The 23,179-nt window shown below is 37.2% G+C and overlaps 1 protein-coding gene across 1 annotated transcript in view; it reads right to left on the bottom strand.

Moving 5' to 3' along the window:
* Window positions 1–3,326: 3,326 nt before the first annotated feature.
* TAF4B (TATA-box binding protein associated factor 4b) overlaps window positions 3,327–23,179 on the bottom strand; it is a 112,048-nt gene continuing 92,195 nt past the window's right edge. Inside the window, exon 15 of the mRNA XM_061399705.1 lies at window positions 3,327–4,737. Coding sequence (XP_061255689.1) covers window positions 4,570–4,737 — 168 coding nt within the window. The 3' untranslated portion in view covers window positions 3,327–4,569. The remainder of the gene's footprint in view (window positions 4,738–23,179) is intronic.

Here is a 23,179-nt window from a genome sequence, read left to right on the forward strand (position 1 = left end):
CTCAAAGCAGATTTAAAGAAATACAGGCTTTAATTTTTATTCAACATAATTTTGGAAATTCTAGCCACAGAATCACAAAAGAAAAAGAAATAAAAGGAATCCAGACTAAAAAGGAAGAAGTAAAACTGTCAGTGTTTGTAGATGATACGTTACCAAAAAGATGCTTTCAGAAAACTAGAGCTCACCAATGACTTCGATAAATTTGTAGGATGCAAAATTAATATACAGAAATCGGTTGCATTTCTATACACTAACAATGAACTATCAGAAATTAAGGAACAAGCTCATTGACCACTGTATAAAAAATGATAAAACACCTAGGCATAAACCTACCTAAGAAGGTAAGAGACCTGTACTTGGGAATTTATAAGACACTGATGAAAGAAACTGAAGATGACACCAACAAATGGGAAGATATACTATGTTCTTGAATTGGAAGAATTAATATTGTTAAAATGACCATACTATTCAAGGCACTGAATCTACAGATTCAATGCAATCCCTATCAAAATACCTATGGCATTTTTTACAACTGCAAATAATTTTAAAATTTGTAAGGGAACACAAAAAAATCCCAAATAGCTACAACAATCTTGAGAAAAAATAACAAGAGCTGGAGGAATCATATTCCTTGACTTCAGACTATACTACAAAGCTGCAATAATCAAAACAGTATGGTCCTGGCACAAAAACAGACACACAGATCAATAGAACAGGAAATAAACAAACACACGATGGTCAATTAATTTATGAAAAAGGCAGCAAGAATATACAATGGAGAAAAGGCAGTCTCTTTAATAAACGGTGTTGGGAAAACCAGACAGCTACTTGTAAAAGAATGAAATTAGAAATTCTCTAACACCATTTACAAAGATAAACTTCAAAATGGATTAAAGACCTAAATGTAAGACTGAATACTACAAAACTCCTAGAGGAAAACACAGGCAGAATACCCTTTGACATAAATTGCAGCAATATTTTTTGGATCCGCTTCCTAAAGCAAAGGAAACAAAAGCAAAAATAAACAAATGGAACCTAATTAAATTTAAAAGCTTTTGCCCAGCAAAGGAAACCATCAATAAAATAAAAGGACAACCTGCTGAATGGGAGAAAATACTTGCAAATGATATGACCAATAAGGGCTTAATATCCAACATATATGAACAACTCATATAACTCAACATCAAAAAACAGCAGAAACAACAAAAAACCCAGTTAAATAATGGGCAGAAGAACATTTTTCCAAAGAGGAAATGCAGATGGCCAACAGGCGTATGAAAATATGCTCAACATCACCAGTCATCAGGGAAATGCAAACTAAAACCACAATGAGATATCACTTCACACCTGTCAGAATGGGTATCACCCCAAAAATCAAAACAATCACCCAACCCACAAGTAACAAATGTTGATGAGGATATGAAGAAAAGGGAACCCTCATACACTGTTGGTGGGAATGTAAATTGGTGCAGCCAACTGGAAAAATGAAGGTTTCTCAAAAAGCTAAAAATAGAGCTACCATATGACCCTGCAATTCCACTCTTGGGTATAGATTAAAAAAAAAAAAAACCCAAAATGCTAATTTAAAAAGATACATGCACCCCAATGTTCATAGCAGCATTATTTATAATTGCCAAGGTATGGAAGGAACCAAAATGTCCATCAACAGATGAATGAATAGATATGTGGTATGTATATATGTATATACACACAATGGAGTACTACTTAGCCATAAAAAAGAATGAAAATTTGCATTTTCAGTAACATGGATGGGAGGACATTAAGCTAAGTGAAATAAGTCAGAGAAAGACAAATACCATATGATATTACTTACAAATGGAAATCTAACTAGTGAATAAAAACAAAAAAGCAGCAGCCTCATAGATATAGAGAGCAAACTAGTGGTTACCAGTAGAGCGAGGGGAGGGGAGAAAGGGTTATTATAGGATTACATGGAATCGTATGTGTGAAACTTCTGAAAATTGTAAAACACTAAAGAACTATAGAATTGAAACTTTCAGTTAAAAAAAGACAAAAACAAATATAGGCTTTGAAAGAATGTTAAATTCACCTTTTTAAAGAGAAGAATCTTATAGATATCTGCAAAGAGATAATTTAAAAGGTCCATCAGTCATATTAAAATTAAACGAATAAAATGGTGAATTTTGTATGTAAAGCATGTCCCAATAAAGTTGCTTAAACACAGTAAATAGATGGAGAATTTCTGGCACTTTGCTCTTTTAGTTTTCATCACGCAAAGTAAATATATTATGAAGGCAGAGAGCCTCAAACGTCAGTGCTTAAGGCGATCAGGCAAGGGACTGTGAGCTTGTGCCCTCACATCTAAAGTAGACAGCCAGTGGTTTGACTCCAGAAGGTCGTCACACAAACGCGTACAACTAATGATTCCAGATCATCTAATTTTTCAAAAGAACTGGAAATATACTTTTGTGAATTAAAATATTGGCAGCAACATGTGAGTCACAGAGAATTCACTTAAGAGATCAAATTGGCACCAGGGCCACCATTCTGCAAACTGAATGGAGGAATACCTTGGGTCCACTGTGTTTGTCCTTTTGTGTGTAAGATCTACTCCATGACCCAAAGTTTAAAATGTATAATAAACATAAATTTGGAAAAAGGAATAGCTGTGTAAGAAAACTTTGATGAGTCAAGAAAAGCTTTTGTAATGAATATGCATAGCTTTCATTGTGAGTCAAATACCATGCAAATTTACAACTATGTCAAAGAAAGTGATACAGGAGCTTGGATCTGAAGTGAGGTTCTAGAATGCTCATTCTCCAGAGTAACAATCCGAGCCAAGAAAGATTCACTGCCCAGCCCCCAGCTTCATGGGCGGACTTCCAGAGATGTTGCCCAAGTCAGTGATTGTGCAACGTTATTCTTATAATAAAATAATTTTTTTAATGAAGTATTTGCAATAATTTTAAACATCTGATCAAGAAGATTATACACAAATATGGGAGTGTGCTGCACTTTACCAAAAAATAAAGCTAAGCATTTAAATATACAAAAACAACTTTAGGTACAGATCTCTTCTTAAAGGACTTTTTTTAAACATATACATAATTTATAGCATTTTTACATAATAACTTGCTGAAACAGAAAATGTGGCCAATTTAAAACTTACTACAGTACAGAATATGGCCATAACAGTCCCAGAGGGAAGAACAGGATGAAGAATAACATACTTGAGGTTTTTTTTTTTTCCCCTGAACTCTTTTTCTAAGAAGCACAGCTTCCTCCCCCACCCCCTTTTTTAAAAAACCTTCTTTGGAGGATTTACTGACTCTTTCTGTATGTGATTCTAACTACAGTTATTATTTTTTCACCAGCTACATGCCAAAAAAGTCGAATTAAAAAAAAAATAGAGGGTTTGCTTTGAAAAATGTCAGCCTCCTCTTTAGAGGAGTATACATGTAACATGCTTCTCATAATATATGCAGAGCCAAGATCTCCAAGAGTAAGATGCTGACATTACTTTTTGTGTACAGAACCCAAAATGGAATCCATTGTTAAAAATTTCTAATCACTGATTAGGATTTTTTTTAATTCAACAAGATGCTTAAAACTTAGGCTAAAAGAGTTTATAAAACTATCCTTCTTGAGATTTGAAGCAATACACAAAACAAAGAATAACTTTCTTTTGAAATACTGTAATTTGAAAATGTTTGACACATTTTCCTTTTTGGTTGGGCTGTGATTTTTGTTTTTTCCCTGTCAACAAAACATGTACGGGCTGCTTTGGAGTTCCAATTTGATCTGCCTCCTCTTAGGTGTATAAAGCATATTTCCTGTTACGAGTCCCTTTTCATTTTCCCTCCATCAGTTTGGAGGCAGTACCCCATCATTCCTTCGTAAACTATCTTTTCCAATTTTCAATGAGGTATACCAGCAGCTTCAATGTATAGCATCCTTCCCTGACAAGGATGTCCCCTTGGTATCAGAGCAGCACGTAGTGACATGAACCAGGGAACCTCGGGCACAAACTATCACCATTTATCAATGTTTTGACATCAATGGGTCTCAGCTGACCAAAGTCACCACTGGGCCTTTCCCTGTGGCTTGTCACCTTCAACCACAGAAGGTGACTGTCATAGTTAGCTTAGCAACTTCTGATTCCAGCCCAGAAAACCTAACGCTTTGAGTCAGGTTCTGTGTAGGATGAAATACATACAGTTTTCTGGTAAGTAAAGACTCCTCTTGTCCCCCTGCATCTCAGTGCAGGATGTAACAGGGAGAGACACCTTACCTGTTAACAAGTGAAGCAGGCAGTAACAAACAAAGCCTTGCTGTAATTAAACATGTACGAAGGCAGAGGCCTACTACGGTGTAAACCGTATGTCACAACCAATTTTCAGGAGACAAAGCTGAATCCTAGTCATTAAGAACCTCATGGGATATATAAGCACGATTTAGTAAAAGTTTATAACTGTAAACAATGGTCTCCCCTACTGGTGATTATTTTCTAGAAACTGAAATGTGCAACAACGCTCTCGACATCTTCTTTGGCAGTAAGTAGCAAGGGTCTGGATGACGGGGCTGTGGTCACTTCAGGAGGGCCAGGTATAGAGCTCGGGAATACTTCATATCCCTCTCCTGCTCCATACAGAAGATCAGGTCCCTGAGGCAGATTCTCGTGATTCTTGGACGAACCAGCTGCTTGCTGGCTGTCAGACTGGACGTCCCAGAAGCAAACAGGTTGTCTTTTAAACCCTAAACAAAATAAAGGGAGAAGCAAGTATAAAGTAAGCCATCTTTCAAAGAGAAATCTGTCAGCTCAGCAAGAGGCTGCTCTCCTCTGGCTCCTGAGTTCGGTGCTGGAGGTCACATCACGATGGAGCTCAACCAGGTCCTCCAGCACTGCAGGCTGTCAGGGGAGCCGCGGCCGGCACACCTGCTTCATGCCCTCACTCTCTCTCTTACCTGGACCACAGCCAGAGCCTCTTAACTGACTTCTCCACTGCACTCCATTCTTTGCCCACACAGCAGGGCTGACCGTTCTTTCAAGGTCTTAGAAAAACTTTTGGGAGTGCTGGATGTGGTCATAACTCCACTGTGGCGATGATGTCACTGGCGTGTATTTGAGGAAGAAACTTTCAGATTACACATTTCAAATGTGTGCCATCTTTTGTATGTCAATTATAAAAGTAAAAGTCTCACGTGACTCAGATCCCACCACTCCATGGTTTACAAACCTTCAAGGTCCCTCTCTGTCCGGAGTAGCTATCTGAGCACGTGGTATATATACTCTGAGAGCTACACTTCTGCACAGGATTCTCATCTTTCCAACAATGCTGCGGCTAGTTACCTGGGTGCTGTCCCCACTAAGTAAATGACGAACCTGACCTTGGATAGGTTGACACAACTGTTTAAGGTCAGACAGCAACACTGAGCAAAGACTCAATTCTTAACTTGGTCTAAAGTGAATGCTCTTGGTCTGTTCTGTGTTGTGCTGCTGCTTAGTCACTTAGTTGTGTCCAATTCTGCGACCTCACGGACTCTAGTCTCCCAGGCTCTTCTGTCCATGGGACTTCCCAGGCAAGAATATTGGAGTGGGTTGCCAACTCCTTCTTCAGGGGATCTTCCCAGACCAGTGATTGAACCTGCATCTCCTGCCTTGGCAGGTAGATTCACTGTGTCACCTGGGATACCATATCAGGTACAAACTCATTACCTGCTCCCCTTTAGCCTTACTTCTCACTGCCAAGATCAGCAAAAGGCCATTCCAGACCAATCTACCTATCCTTTAAGACTCACTTCAAATGGGTCTACTTGCCTTCTCCTTTCCTGCAAGAATTCTCTCTGTGGCAACTGCTTTACACTGTAATTTGTACATGCCATACACACTAGATTGTAAGCTTTCTGAGGACAGGAACTATTATTTCTATGTCATCTAGGGCTTAGCCAAGTACACAGGACAACATAGATCATCAGCAATACTTTCTCAATTGAATGTACTGATTTAAAATAGAACAATCTCCAGTGTGAGTTCTAAATGTCATTCAAAATAGAATGAAATCCAGTATTTCTGTATTAAGATATTAAATTCTCTTATCAGTATGTCTATACATCACTATTTAAAAAAAGACTGAAGAAATAAAAATATAGAATACTCAGAATAATTTGGCAGAAATGAATCTTTTATTCTCTCATTCTTTTATTTATTTTTACTATACTTTGTTTCAAAACCATCTCAACTGGAATAGCAACTCTCCTTTCCCTCCTCAGAAGACTTTCTTCTAAAGGAAAGCTATATACTTAATATGGGAAGTGAATCTGATGGTTCCATTACTAAATTTTTATAACCATCAAATTTTAATTATTACCTCTTTCTTTTTGTTTTTGTTTTTTCTTCTTTTATTTTGATGGAAGGTAAAGAAATTCCCTTGAAGGTCTCTAAAACACTATGGTCAAAGCAAGTCAACTTAATTCCATACATGTTCACAGAATGACTGGGAACATTTTATTTCACAAATAAACTTTCCTTCAAAGATACTATTCCCTTTCAAAGGCATATGATAGCACAATCACATTTCTACGCTCATTAAGTTAAACTTATTCAGAAGCATTCATGAAACAAGTTTTGGAAAGTCCTGATTTTAAAAAAAGAACAAAAAGATTACTCTTGGCTACACAATTGCTTGGTTACTTCTCCTGGAGACCCTCTATGGTGAAGAGCCTGTCTCTCATCACCTTTGCAGGTGTCTTGGTACAAATCTGTACAAATACGAGCGCCAGCCTCTGTAGCTCTGACTAAGCATGACAGTCAAGCACCAGCACATCACTCTTCCCTGCTTTTAGAGCACTGCTACTTAGAGGCCGTGTAACAAACATGAAATCTTAACTCTTGTAAATTATCACCGTCAAAATATTCAGGTAAGATTTTTACAGAATGGGACCACCAACTCAGCTTTGAAACGCTGGATAAAAGTTCACATTAGGACGAAAGTTAATGAAACACATGACTGAGTGGCAATTTTGTTGTATATAGGAGTTATCTGTTTAGAACTACAGCACATTTAACTAGGAGCATTTTTCATAGCCAAAGATTAGACATGCTGAAGCTGAATCTGTATGTTTACAAATGTTTCCTACCAAGAATTCACCAAAAATCACCCATGCAGTGTTTGACATGAAATTTAAATGGTTAGATGGATACACTAAGTCTTGGCAATTTCATTTCTATGTAAATATCCAGAAATATATCATGTCTTTTGATAAAAAAACATGTATGAGAATGTGTGCAGTACCATTCATAATGGCCCTAAACTAGAAACAATCCAAATGCCCATGAAGAACAGAATAAACTCTGGACTATGCACACAAATGGAATACTACACAGCAGGAATAAACAGATTAACATGGACAAATCACAAAAATGTTCAATGAAAGGGTCTAGGTGCAAAGGAATACACATGGTTTGATTCCATTTCTAGATTTAAAAACAGGCAAAGCTGTAGAAGTCAGGACAACGATTCTCTTTAAGGGAGAAGAATGGTAACCAGAAAAGGGGACAGGAAAGGTTTGCTGGGATTCTGGTGATGTTCTCTTCCTTGACCCGAGGACTGTCTGCATGGTATGTTCATGCTGTGAAAATTCAGTAAGCTAACCTATGATCTGTGTACTTTTCTGCACTGATGGTATACTTCAATAAAAGAATTTAAATTGCTACCCAAAGTCTTGTGTATGCAATAAATAAAAAGGGAAGTGAAGAGGAAAAAGAGGACAGAAAATAAGGCAAAATTATTAAATAGAAAAGAAAAATGAAGGAAAACTAATCATCTGGGTAAGGAACAAAGGGGTCGCAGTTCATGTTGGTCACGTGAGCAGCCTGAAGGATCCCCGGGAAAGAGCCACATTGCAGCTGCCAGCACAGGGTTGAAAAGGAGGTCATTCCAACAGGATGCCGCAGAAGGCCTGAGGCAATGTTATAAATGAAACAAACCCCAAGGGACATGCAGTAACCCAACAGAAATGTCTTTTATAATTCACAGCTCTATGAAGGTGACAGCATTCTCTTCTCCCAAACCAGTGGCTGGCTTGGAAAGCCAGTCTTTCTTGAACTTAGATACAAATATATAACAATTTTATTCTTAGGCTGATGATGTGGGAAAATCCACAGTCTGACTTGTCAGCTTCCCACTGACCTGGCCAAGAACAGTCAACTACCTCTTAATTATCCACGGTAAGGAGGGTGGAACCCAGAGTTGTAAAAACTCAAAATCTGCCCTCACCATCAGTTTTCATTTTCTTCTTTCTCACCAAGTCTTTTTGCCCAAAGTTGTCTAGGACTGATTTCTGGTTATGCTATTCAGTCAATGCCAAAGAACACAAATGTAGTTAGGAGACGAGAAGTTGTAAGAAGGAAAAAAAAAAAACCTCTTGGGACAATGTACTATTTGTTTCTGAAATAGAAGGTTTTCCCAATCGACTTTCTACATGAAGATACTCCTTAATTTGTATTCTTCATTTAGATGAAAAGAGGAGAAAAGAGAAGATGAAATTCAATGAAGATGAAAGAAATAATTCACTTACTAAGTGTACAACAGATGTTTTCAGAAGCATAACCAAACCTAAATGTAAGCATTCTCTAAAACTTCCAGGTCAATTAAGTTAGCCTGCATTTAGTTCAGTTCAGTCGCTCAGTCATGTCCGACTCTTTGTGACCCCATGAATCGCAGCACACCAGGCCTCCCTGTCCATCACCAACTCCCGGAGTTCATTCAAACTCATGTGCATCGAGCGGTGATGCCATCCAGCCATCTCATCCTCTGTCGTCCCCTTCTCCTCCTGTCTCCAGTCCCTCCCAGCATCAGGGTCTTTTCCAGTGAGTCAACTCTTTGCACGAGGTGGCCAAAGTATTGGAGTCTCAGCCTCAGCATCAGTCCTTCCAATGAATATTCTTCATTAAGTTGTTCAATTATATCAGTAAACAAAGTTTCATATTTTTAGAGGAACTTTTTTGATCTAATAAGGAACACTTGAACACTGTCAGTTATCAATAAGTAATTAAAAATAACCAATTATGCATATTTCTCAATACAGCAGGTAGGTGCTGTGAGGTAAAACTTTTAAAAGTGTCTCTACCTATGTTTTCTTAAATTATGTTACTGCTATACTAGCGAATTCTAGCCCATGTACTAATTCAAGTCATCTGGGGGACTTCCTGGGTGGTCCAGTGGTTAAGAATCCATCTGCCAATGCAGGGAACATGGTTTTGATCCTGGTCTAGGAAGATTCTACGTGCTGTGGAGCAACTAAGCCTACATGCCACAACTACTGAGCCTGTGCACCCCTACGGTCCGTGCTCTGCAACAAGAGAAGCCACCGCAACGAGAAGCCCGGACCCTGCCTATATGCAGCAATGAAGACTCAGCAGAGTCAAAAATAAATTAATAAATAAATGAAAAAATTAAAATACAGAGGAGGATTGAATGGTGGTGCATATAGGTTGTCTCCTCCACAGTAACCTCAGAAAAATTACTTAACTTCTCTGTGCTTTAGTTTCCTAATCTGCAAAACAGGAATAGTAACTGAGATTATAAGACTGGCCTAAGGATTAAATAGCAACAATGCCTGGCATACAGTATATTCTCTATAAATGTCATTTGTCAGTTTGGAGGCACTGTTTGTAAATTGGAAACAGTGTAACCCTAGTTCCAAGATCTTTCTTGCACCCCCTAGTTAAATCCAATTACACGTTCCTGCCTAAGTCCTATTCTTGTAAGTCCTGGTTAAAGAAATATCGATAATTTGTCCTGCCACCCCATCCGTGTCCCTCTTTGTGAAAATTTTAAATTTAAGTTGAGCTTTGAATGCTTAAAGCTACAAAGGAAACTAATGGGTATTACAGACATACAGCAAGTGGATGAAGGATGTGCCCTGGGACAGGAAGGTTTTCATGGGCTCCTCACATCAAATAGTGGAGGAGTGGCAGTGCTGCCTTACAGAACCAACCAGGCGTATCAGCACTATCTCCACAAGCCAATGTCCATTCCTTCCATTCTAGTCTCTGAATCGTAAGACCAAGAAAAACACAAACATGTCCTTGAATCTTAACAGTTAACCAGGAACAAAAGCTGGACATTTGTACCAGAAGGCAAAGAGCCATTATATTTCTCAGACTCTCTTGATCTTATTCTAACCCCATGTCACCATGGCAGCTCTTAAGGGATGACTCTAGTCTTAAACTTTAAGGAAAAATAAGAACCAGACGTAGGGAAGAGCGAGTGGAAAGCAGATCTGGCTCCAGAACAAAAACGAAACACCTTCTAAGTCTTGGAAGCAAGGATAGATAAAAGTGTCCTGGATGTCTAGCTTTCGTGTAACAAGAACACTGAAAGTCTATACTAGAAGGCCTGAGCTTCCAGGCCTGAAGGGCAACACGGAGCAGAAGTTACGGATACTGAGCCACGTTGTTGCCTGCCCTCTGCTGGTCAACAAGCAAAACTCTTGAAGTAATAGATCCTTCACCTCTACTACATTTATTTCAGAACACAGACAACCCTGCATGTTAATTTCCACCCTAGAATTTTGTCATCTCTAAGTTTCTGTGTTTCAGCAGTCTTTTACAGAAGTAATATGTCTAAATGGACTGATGTGACACGTAATCCTGGGTTCTGAATTCTAATTCTGGACTTCCACTGTGGCTCAGCTTGGTAAAGCTGAATTCTAATTCTAGCTGTGCAATTATGAGAGCTATAAAGACAATACTGGTTGCCCTGTGCTAATAACCACTCTCATCTTTACCTCCAAAAGAACACCGTTTTAAATTCTAGACCTCATTGTTCAACTTCCTAATAAAGAATGCGGCAAAATCATTTTTGTTGTTGTTTAGTCACTCAGTTGTGTCAGACTCTTTTGCGAGTAGCCCGCCAGGCTCCTCTGTCCATGGGCTTTCCCAGGCAAGAATACTGGAGTATGTTGCCATTTCCTTCTCGAGGGGATCTTCCCAACCCAGGGATCAAACCTATGTTTCCTGCATTGGCAGGTGGATTCTTTACCAGAGGCTGGGGAAGACAGCTGTAAGTCATTACTTCTCCTGTTTTCCTCTTCTCTTTCTCACTTAAAGGAGTGGTAAAACCATTCACCTCCAATGCCTAAGCCAGAAAACTGGGTGTCACCCTCAAGCCTACCTTCTATATCCAAATTATCATTTCTTATTAGTTCTACCTCATTAATAGTTTCCAAATAATCCACATCTTTCTACATTTTCACTTCCATGCCTGAGATTACTTCATCAGCCTTCTAAGAAATCTTCCTATTTTCAGTATTAACAGTGTTCACACTGCAATGAGAATGATCTTTCTCAAATAAGTAATCTGGTAATACCATTTTCCTATTTAAAGCACTCCAGTGGCTAAAAATCTTCTCCAGGACCAAGTCCAAGTATCTAACCAAGACACAGTCAACCATGAGCATGACAAAGCTTCTCTCCACATTTTCATCTCTCATTTCCTTTTTACTACTCAAACTATTGATCATGCCATAGCATGTGTTCTCCAGTTTGTTTGAGAGAGTTACTTCTCTCCTCTTGGGATTCCTTCTCCAATCTCTGTCCAACCCTTGTATCACAGCACTTGACTAAGTTCTTCAAGACTCAACTCAGGTAACATGTTTTTCCAGTGTTACAAACACACTTAGCCCTGGCTGAGATGAGGGGCATCTCCCGGGGACTTCAGTGCTCTCTACTTTACCATCACATGTGTTCAATGCAACACAACTACCTAATAACTTGCCCACTCACTGGAAAGGAAGGATTTTGGACTTGTGAATATTTTATATATATGGCACTTAGCTGCTATCCAATCAACATGTACACTTCTGCACAAAGTATGACTCAATAATATCAGTTATGTGAATGACCAGAACAGTGAAAATGAGCCATACTATGGGCTTTTAAATCAAGATCCTGCTGCTATTCTTACCTTTAAGCCAAATAAATCTGGGAGAACACCTGAAAGGTAAAGTCTTTTGATGACTTGTTCTTCTACATTATTCATCCCCACAAAGCTGCCACCAGACGGTATTTACTCAAAAGGCTATTTTCTGTCACTTTCTCCAAAGAGTCAGCAAGTCTTCAACCCACCAAGTAATACAACACACAAGAACAGCAAGCAACCAAATAAATGTCAATTCTGAAAAGTGGTAACTTACTGCAAGCTGAAAAGCCTGTATCAGTAGGATTTTCCTCTTCATACTCTGGTTATTTTCTTTAACATTTAATTAAGACACTTATAAAGTCCTCCAAAAACTCAAGTAAACTATGTCCAGAAACAAGTTTTATCTATTATTCTATGAGAATTTCTTTAAAGGATTGCCAGTAAAAGATTTTTCTTTCAGAGCCAGCTTTAATTTTATCCTTTCAGGATTGTAAATGTTTAAAAAAAAAAAAAAAGCTACAGTATCTGTAAGGATTGCTGTGCCTCACAAGCAAAGATAGGTTTACCAGTATATTCAAATGTATTAATAGTAGCTTTGTTTAATTGAAACTCTGGTAATTCTAGAGTTGACTAATTGCATACAGACTGACAGAAAATGATACTAGAAAGAAATGAATTTACAGGGAAAATGAAAGAGCACTAGAAATGATAAATGTTAAAAAGCTGTTTTTATTTTCATAAATTCTTTAAGCGATATATGACCAAGTAATAACAATGTATTATGGAGGTTAAAACATACAGAAGTAAAACAGGTGAAGACAAATAACACAAAGGAGGGGAGGGATTTATATAATGGAATTCTACAGTTAAAAGGTTTTTACATGGTATGTGAAGTGGCATTCATTCAAGATTGAGTGTAAGCAGTTAACAATATTTACTGTACCTTTAGACAAATCTGTATAGCAATCATTAAAAAAAAACAAAAGAGGTATAGTTAAAAAGTTAAAAGAGGATATAGAATGGTATACTAAAACACTACTTGATTAACTCAAAAGATGAAAAGAATGGAGAAACAATAACAGCAACAAAAACAAGGACAAACAAATTAGCAATATGGTAGACTCAAATCAGCAGTAGCCAGCCACAGGACTGGAAAAGGTCAGTTTTCATTCCAATCCCAAAGAAAGGCAATGCCAAAGAATGCTCAAACTACAGCACAATTGCACTCATCTCACACGCTAGTAAAGTAATGCTCAAAATTCTCCAAGCCAGGCTTCAGCAATATGTGAACCGTGAACTTCCTGATGTTCAAGCTGGTTTTAGAAAAGGCAGAGGAACCAGAGACCAAATTGCCAACATCTGCTGGCTCATCAAAAAAGCAAGAGAGTTCCAGAAAAACATCTATTTCTGCTTTATTGACTATGCCAAAGCCTTTGACTGTGTGGATCACAATAAACTGTGGAAAATTCTGAAAGAGATAGGAATACCAGACCACCTGATCTGCCTCTTGAGAAATCTGTATGCAGGTCAGGAAGCAACAGTTAGAACTGGACATGGAATAACAGACCGGTTCCAAATAGGAAAAGGAGTATGTCAAGGCTGTATACTGTCACCCTGCTTATTTAACTTCTATGCAGAGTACATCATGAGAAACGCTGGACTGGAAGAAACACAAGCTGGAATCAAGATTGGCGGGAGAAATATCAATAAGCTCAGATATGCAGATGACACCACCCTTATGGCAGAAAGTGAAGAGGAACTAAAAAGCCTCTTGATGAAAGTGAAAGTGGAGAGTGAAAAAGTGGGCTTAAAGCTCAACATTCAGAAAATGAAGATCATGGCATCCGGTCCCATCACTTCATGGGAAATAGATGGGGAAACAATGGAAACAGTGTCAGACTTTATTTTTTTGAGCTCCAAAATCACTGCAGATGGTGACTGCAGCCATGAAATTAAAACATGCTTACTCCTTGGAAGGAAAGTTATGACCAACCTAGATAGCATATTCAAAAGCAGAGACATCACTTTGCCAACAAAGGTTCGTCTAGTCAAGGCTATGGCTTTTCCTGTGGTCATGTATGGATGTGAGAGTTGGACTGTGAAGAAGGCTGAGCGCCGAAGAATTGATGCTTTTGAACTGTGGTGTTGGAGAAGACTCTTGAGAGTGCCTTGGACTGCAAGGAGATCCAACCTGTCCATTCTGAAGGAGATCAGCCCTGGGATTTCTTTGGAAGGAATGATGCTAAAGCTGAAACTCCAGTACTTTGGCCACCTCATGCGAAGAGTTGACTCATTGGAAAAGACTCTGATGCTGGGAGGGATTGGGGGCAGGAGGAGAATGGGACGACAGAGGATGAGATGGCTGGATGGCATCACTGACTCGATGGACGTTGAGTCTCAGTGAACTCCAGGAGTTGGTGATGGACAGGGAGGCCTGGCCTGCTGTGATTCATGGGGTTGCAGAGTCGGACATGACTGAGCTACTGAACTGAACTGAACTGAGACTCAAATCCAATCACAGTAATAACTGCATTAAATGTAAATGAACTCAATTGTCCAAATAAATTTTCATACTGGATACAAATTCAAAACTCAATTACGCGCTACTTTAGGCGGCACTAATGATAAAGAACCCTGCTGCCAATGCAGGAGACGAAGAGATGCAGGTTTGATCCCTGGGAAGATCCCCTGGAGGAGGGCACAGCAACCCACTCTAGCATTCTTGCCTGGAGAACCCCATGGACAGAGGATATGACTGAAAGGTCTATAGGGAGGCAAAGAGTCCACGACTGAAGTGACTTAGCCCTAGCCAAGAGAAACCAGCTTTAAATAAAGACACAGATAGGTTGGAAGTAAAAGAACAGAGAAATGATAAATCATGAAAATACTAAGCATAAGAAGTGCTGGTGTGATACATGAATTTATCTCAACTAAAAATACAAACAAAAAAAATTTTTTTTAATAAAAATACAAACAAGTGGCACAGTCTGATAAGTCAAACAAACAAGTTGTAGTAAACATTTCAGTAACAACTTATATTTACTGTTTTCAAAACTGTCTACAATTCTTAGTAAAAACTGCATAAATAGAAATTCAAGAACATATTCTAACTAGGTACTGCTGCAATACTTAAGGCAGATACACTGTTTTCCATGAAAACCTGGGTTTTAACTGACAACATTAATTGAAAATCTGAATATTTTATTTAGGAATATTTCACAGAGAAATTTAGGGTTATTTTAACTAAGTAAATACTTGTATTACTGTTTTCTCTTTTCTTTATTCTTGTGTTTTTATGTTTTTTTCTCTCCTTTACTATCTTTTAAAGGGGATTTGGGAAGGATGAAAGATAAACCCATAATGTGCAATTCAACTTATTTCACAGGCAGTCCCTGAAGATAGCTGATAAAGAGTCAGCCTTTGAATCTCTGGAAAATTTTAAAGATCCAACTAAAATTCAGATTTATGTTTAAGTCATTTATGAAAAAGAGGCAGATTTGTTAATGAAAGTGGAAACAAAATTAAATGTGAAAAAATATACCTCAAAACATAAAAAGCTTCTTTATCTAAAATGATACATGCTCTCAATTCTAATGTAGCTACATGATATTTATAGAAACAAACCTGTTAAAATATCTAATTCTATTTGTCCCCTAGTAGATTTTAAACTGCTGTGTTCCCCGAATCATTTCATGCTTAATATTTCAATTCTAATCTACCTACACCCTCAAATCATGAAAACTAGTAAATATGGTAAACAAAATAACATCTATGTAAGACTGATTGTTCAAATACCCTGAAGAATTCAACTTGGTTGTCTGTTTCAAAATACACCCATTTCTAAGGTATGAAAAAAACTGTCCATAAATTATTTTTAATGCTTAAATAAAATTTCAAAAATCCAAATATTCTCCTTATAGGCTATCTTAGAGGTTGTTCACACTCCTGCACCATGTTCCATACATAAACAGAACCTCAACCTTTGAAGAGGGCAGAGAGAAGTGGCATAGATACAATAAATGAAAAGTTGCAGAAACTGGAACATTTTGAAATGTCTGATCACATCTGTTACTAACAAATGGATGGGAAAATAGGCATTCACGCAGTGGTGGAAACCGGCATAAACTTCTTGGAAATTAACATGGAAATATTTATTAAAATTTAAGATGTGAATATCCTTTGACCCAGAAGTCCCACTTCTAGAAATCAAGTCGGCAAAATAAATGGGTACATGATGACAGAGAATGCTAACTATTTATAATAAACAAATGAAAATATTTTAAATGTCTATCAGTGGATAACAGAATTGGCACAAAAGTATATAACCAACACAGGAAAATGTTCATATACACTGTTTCACAAGTTGTAAAATAGTACTTTTAGGATGATCCCATTATAGTGGTTAAGAGTACAGACAAACATCAAATTTTTTGATATGTATCTGGGGTTCTCTACTTACTAACTGTGGAACTCTGGAAAAGTCATCTTCCTTATACCTGAATTTTTTCATTTAGAGAAAATAATAGTAGAGGAGTTAACAAAAACTAACAAAGATAATACATTCTAAGTGCTTGATAAAAGTAAACTATAGTTATTAATATGCAATTTGTGTGTGTGTGTGTGTGTGTGTGTGTGTATATATATATATATTTGATCATAGGTATGGAATTGCGAATACCTGATAGATTTTCATCTATGAAAATGGCAAGTTGATAGGGTTTAACCTAATATATGCATGGATATTTCTGGAAAGGGTAACTCAAGAAACATGAGTTGTTTTTAATACTTTTATATCATTTTGACATTTTTCAACATGATCAGAGTTAACACTCCTTCTCCCAAATAAAAAGCTATTTACTCTCGCAGACACAGGAGACCTCTTTCTTACCCCCTCAATCAATAATCCACCTTTTGATTATACTCTTCTGGAAATTGTTTCTTCTTCATTTCATAAGAAACTTGTAGGTACTGGAAAGGATCTTAAGAGATTACATACCTAAGTAAACTTATACTAGTTTAAACAATGGAAGAAAGTTACCACTGAAATCTGCCTAATATTACATTCTAAAGAGCTTTGGTTTTAATAATTCTATATAACTATCCTTATATAAAGGTGGGAGGGAATTGAGAAGAAAAGTCAAGAAATGAAAACAAAATCATATTTTCTGACAGGTACAAAGAAATCTGTGGGCACTCTGTGTTTGAGACCACAGGCCTAGTGCTTTGAAAGCCCTAGCATGCTCCGTGTTGAAATGATTCTTTTATTTTAAATTTATTTATTTATTTACTTGGCTATGCCAGGTCTTAGTTGTGGCACGTGGGATTTAGTTTCCTGACCAGAGATTGAACCCAAGCCCCCTGCACTAGAAGCTTGGAGTCTTAGCTCCTGGACTACCAGGAAGTCCCTGAAATGATTCTTGGAAAAGTAGTAATTAGGAATTCTCCTAATTCTAGTAATAAAATCCAGAAATTCCCTAACCATCTTCTCCGAAGACAAAGCAATGGAACCCATCTCAGTCTGCCTCCTGATGTTTCCTCTTATCTGACAGACACACACGAACCACCATAGTTCCATTTGTTCTTGGACAGAACACTTTCTGGTACCATCATTACCTTTCCAGGATGTTCCACCTTTCCCAGACTTCACTTGTGGCTATGAGCAGGAAGTTGCTGCTAAGTCCTTGTTTTAAAAAACAGGTACATTGTTACCTGGCACTTAACTAGCTAATTTTCACTTCCTTGAAGGGGCATACCAGCAAGGAACAGAAATAATGGGAGGGGGACAGGAAATACTGTTGTTAGGATTAGCATGGAGGGAAAAAAATGGCTACCTATCACACAGATTTCTTCAGAATCTCGGAGATAGTTCTTGGGGTTCACTAAGCTATTCTTTCATTGAATAGGTGCAGGCATCCTAAGACACTGAGGTGTTGTTATTTAGTGTTGCTAAGTCATGTTACTCTTTCCAATCCTGTGGACTGTAGCCTGCCAGGCTCCTCTGTCTATGGGACTGTCCAGGCAAGAATACTGGAGTGGGTTGATATTTCTTTCTCCAGGGGAATCTTCCCAACTCAGGGATCGAACCTGCCTCTCCTACATTGGCAGGTGGATTCTATACCACTGAGCCACAGGGGAAGCTCAAGACACTGAGGATTTAATATTATATCATGAGGAAGGGAAAATGTTTGTGCCACTATGATTCTGGTAAATTTTTTCTCAGGTATATTCAAATTAGTAGAATGCTCAAGTGATTTCAGGCTATCTATGAAGTGATTCTGAGAAGGCGATGGCACCCACTCCAGTACTCTTGCCTGGAAAATCCTATGGACGGAGGAGTCTGATGGGCTGCAGTCCATGGGGTTGCGAAGAGTCGGACACGACTAGGCGACTTCACTTTAACTTTTCACTCCAAGAACCCACTCCAGTGTTCTTGCCTGGAGTCTTCTGAAAATTCCCTTCCCTCTCCATACCCTGTTGCCCCTCAAATCAAAGTACTCTAATACTTTAAACATCAAATTGGAGCTAAAGAGAAGGGCAGGTTGCTACAATAGATACTATCACAAGACTCCCAAGTTCTGAACAAAAAAGTTCCAATAATATCTATAGCAAACTGTTATGAAACACTATTTGAAGTATAGTATTTTTTCAAAAGTTCAACTCTAAATACACATAAAAATTAATATAACTTTTTCAGAAATCACACTTCTGTAAGCTATGGCATGAAACATTCTTGCCAATGGAATTCAATACCCTATTTCTCTTTCCCTTTTTTTACTTACTGTCATATTCCTAATGCTTAGAACAATTCCTGGCATATAAGCAGGTAAATATGGACTCCAATATTTCTTTTTTTAAAAATTTATTTATTTGTAATTGAAGCATAATTTCTTTATGGTATTGTCAACATACTATTTTAAAATGGTCCTTTCTCACCTTTTTTCCCCTATACGTCTACTCACAAAATACTGCAATGTGATGATTTCTATTATTAATGTTACAGAGAGACCATTAACCAATAAACAGTTAACCATACAGATTTACAGTTCTGCTGTAGAATCATTTTATAGGTTCTGTCCAAATAAAATTTGCTTGGCTAATAATATTTAAAGAATCCTTGGTTTAATAATAGTTACAAGTCTGCTTAAATGAAATGCCTTATTTTGAAGGTATACACACTTAAAAAGTACAATAAAGAAGAAATGAATTTTAGGGATGTACCTTTAATACCTGGGAGAAATAGAAAAACTGTTATCATTCTCTGACATTCATTTCTGAATTAGAATTCAACTGTGAAAAAAATATATTTGTCTGAAAGCAATTCTGATTCAATAAAATTTGTATTTATTACTAAGCAAAGTTTCCCTTCTCTTCCCTTCTCTTCCCCTTCTCTTCCCCTAAAATCTTCAAAATTTTACAGGGCAGTACTCTAACCAGCTTCTAGACAGAAAGAGTATACACTTATCTATGTGGCAATAATTTCTTTGCTTTGTTTAGCAAACGAACACTCTTTAAAGAAACACATATTAGGCATATAAATACTATAAGCACCATGTAGTCGATCTGACATTTTAACCACTTAATCTTAAAAGAAACACAAGCATTTTAAAGCCAATGTGTTAGAAGGTCAAAACAAAATCTATCTTTATTTTCAACAAAATAAATATTGTTACGATGGCTGGATCATTAATAAGTTAGGTAAACTATTTGAAAGTATTGCTAATCGACAAATCAAGGAAGAAGTCAAAAAGGAAATAAAAATATGCATAAAAACAAATGAAAATGAAAACAACAATCCAAAACTTATGGGATTCAGTAAAAGCAGTGCTAAGGGGAAGGTTCATAGCAATACAAGCTTACATCAAGAAACAAGAGAAAAATCAAATAAATAACCTAACTTTACACTTAAAGTAACTAAAAAAAGAAGAAATGAAGAACCCCAGGGTTAGTAGAAGGAAAGAAATCATAAAAATTAGAGCAGAAATAAATGAAAAAGAAACAAAGGAGACTAAAGCAAAAATCAACGAAACTGAAAACTAGTTCTTTGAGAAGATAAATAAAATAGACAAACCATTAGCCATACTCATCAAGAGAAAAAGGGAGAAGAATCAAATCAACAAAATTAGAAATGAAAATGGAGAAATCACAACCAACAACACAGAAATACAAAGGGTCATAAGCAACTATATGCCACTAGAATGGACAACTTGGAAGAAATGGATGAACTCTTAGAAAAGTATAACCGTCCAAAACTGAACCAGGAAAAAAAAAGAAAATCTTAACAGACCTAACATATACACAGAAATTGAAACTGTAATAAAAAATCTTCCAACAAACAAAAAGCCCAGGACCAGATGGCTTCACAGGTGAATTAGACCAAAAATTAAAAGAGCCAGAAAATTGCAGAGGAAGGTAAACACCCAAACTCATTCTATGAGGCCACCATCACCCTAATACCAAAACCAGACAAAGATGCCACAAAAAAAGAAAACTACAGGCCAATATCACTGATGAACATAGATGCAAAAATCCTCAACAAAATTCTAGCGAACAGAATCCAACAACATATTAAAAAGATCATGCATCATGACCAAGTGGGCTTAATCCCAGGGATGCAAGGATTCTTCAAGATTTACAAAGCAATCAATGTGATATATACACCACATTAACAAATTGAAACATAAAAACCATATGAATATCTCAATAGATTCAGAGAAAGCCTTTGACAAAATTCAACACCCATTTATGATAAAAACTCTCCAGAAAGCAGGCACAGAAGGAACATACTTCAACATAATAAAAACCATATATGATAAATCCACGGCAAACATTACCCTCGATGGTGAAAAATTGAAAGCATTTCTCCTAAATTCAGGAACAATACAAGGGTGCCCACTCTCACCACTATTGTTCAACATAGTTTTGGTAGTTCTGGCCATAGCAATCAGAGAAGAAAAAGAAATAAAAGGAATCCAGATTGGAAAAGAAGTAAAACTCTCATTGTTTGCAGATGACATGATCCTCTACATAGAAAACCCTAAAGACACCACCAGAAAATCAATCAATGAATATAGTAAAGTTGCAGGATATAAAATTAATACAAAGAAATGCCTTGCATTCCTATATACTAACAATGAGAAAACAGAAAGCAAAATTAAGGAAACAATCCCATTCACCATTGAGATGAAAAGAATAAAATACTTAGGAATAAATCTACTGAAAGAAACAAAAGACCTGTATATAGAAAACTATGAAATACTGATGAAAGAAATCAAAGATGACACAAATTGATGGAGAAATATACCATGTTCATGGATCAGAAGAATAAATACAGTGAAAAGAGTATACTACCCAAAGCAATCTACAGATTCAATGCAATCCCTATCAAGCTCCCAATGGTATTTTTCAGAGAACTAGAACAAACAATTTCACAATTTGTATGGAAATACAAAAAACCTCGAATAGCCAAAGCAATCTTGAGAAAGAAGAATGGACCTGGAGGAATCAACCTGCCTGACTTCAGACTATACTACAAAGCTATGATCATCAAGACAATATGATCCTGGCACAAAGACAGAAATAAAGATCAATGGAACAAAACAGAAAGCCCAGAGATAAATCCACACACCTATGGACACCTTATGTTTGACAGAAGAGGCAATAATATACAATGGAGAAAAGACAATCTCTTTAGCAAGTGGTGCTGGGAAACCACCTGTAAAGTGGTCAACCACCTGTAAAAGAATGAAACTAGAACACTTTCTAACACCATACACAAAAATAAACTCAAAATGGATTAAAGATCTAAACCTAAGACTAGAAACTATAAAACTCCTAGAGGAAGACATAGGCAAAACACACTCCGACATAAATCACAGCAGGATCCTCTATGACCCACCTCCCAGAGAATGGAAATAAAAGCAAAAATAAACAAATGGGACCTAATTAAACCTAAAAGCTTTTTCACAACGAAGGAAACTATAAGCAGGGTGAAAAGACAGGGTTCAGAATGGGAGAAAGTAATAGCAAATGAAGAAACTGACAAATAATTAACCTCAAAAATGTATGAGCATCTTGTTCAACTCAATACCAGAAAAATAAATGACCCGATCAAAAAATGGGCCAAAGAACTAAACAGACGTTTCTCCAAAGAAGACATACAGATGGCTAAAAAACATATGAAAAGATACTCAATATCACTCATTATCAGAGAAATGCAAATCAAAACCACAATGAGGAACCATCTCATACTGGTCAGAACGGCTGCTATCAAAAAGTCTACAAACGATAAATGCTGGAGAGGGTGTGGAGAAAAGGGAACCCTCTTACACTGTTGGTGGGAATGCAAACTAGTATAGCCACTATGGAGAACAGTGTGGAGATTCCTTAAAAAAACTGGAAATAGAACTGCCATAGGACCCAGCAATCCCACTGCTGGGCATACACACTGAGGAAACCATAATTGAAAGAGACATGTGTACCCCAACGTTCACTGCAGTACTGTCTACAATAGCTAGGACATGGAAGCAACCTAGATGTCCATCAGCAGATGAATGGATAAGAAAGCTGTGGTACACAATGGAATATTACTCAGCTATTAAAAAGAAAGCATTTGAATCAGTTCTAATGAGGTAGATGAAACTGGAGCCTATTATACAGAGTGAAGTAGTCAGCAAGAAAAACACCAATACAGTACATTGACACCTATATATGGACTTTAGAAAGATGGTAATGATGACCCTATACATGAGACAGCAAAAGAGACACAGATATAAAGAACAGACTTTTGGACTCTGTTTTGAGAAGGCAAGGGTGGGATGATTTGAGAGAATAGCACTGAAACATTTATATTACCATATGTGAAATAGATGAGCAGTCCAAGTTTGATGCATGAAACAGGGCACTCAAAGCCGGGGCACTGGGACAACCCAGAGGGATGGGATAGGGAGGGAGGTGGGAGCGGGGTTCAGGATGGGGGACACATGTACACCCATGGCTGATTCATGTCAATGTATGGCAAAACCCACCAAAATACTGTAAAGTAATTAGCCTCCAATTAATATAAATAAAAATTTTAAAAAGTACTGCTAATCCAAAAAAGAGATTCTTTCTAATCCAAGGACCTAAAATTAATGGAGGAAGTAAAGTTATTCAGGACTTAACATTCCAAAGACATCACCTAAGCAATATATATACAAAACACAAACATGCAAACATTCTAAATCTTTAAGTAGGTTCTAAATTACCACATAGGTATCTATACAGTCTATATTAAT

This window comes from Bos javanicus, chromosome 24, assembly GCF_032452875.1.
Source record: "Bos javanicus breed banteng chromosome 24, ARS-OSU_banteng_1.0, whole genome shotgun sequence".
NCBI classification, from domain to species: domain Eukaryota; kingdom Metazoa; phylum Chordata; class Mammalia; order Artiodactyla; family Bovidae; genus Bos; species Bos javanicus.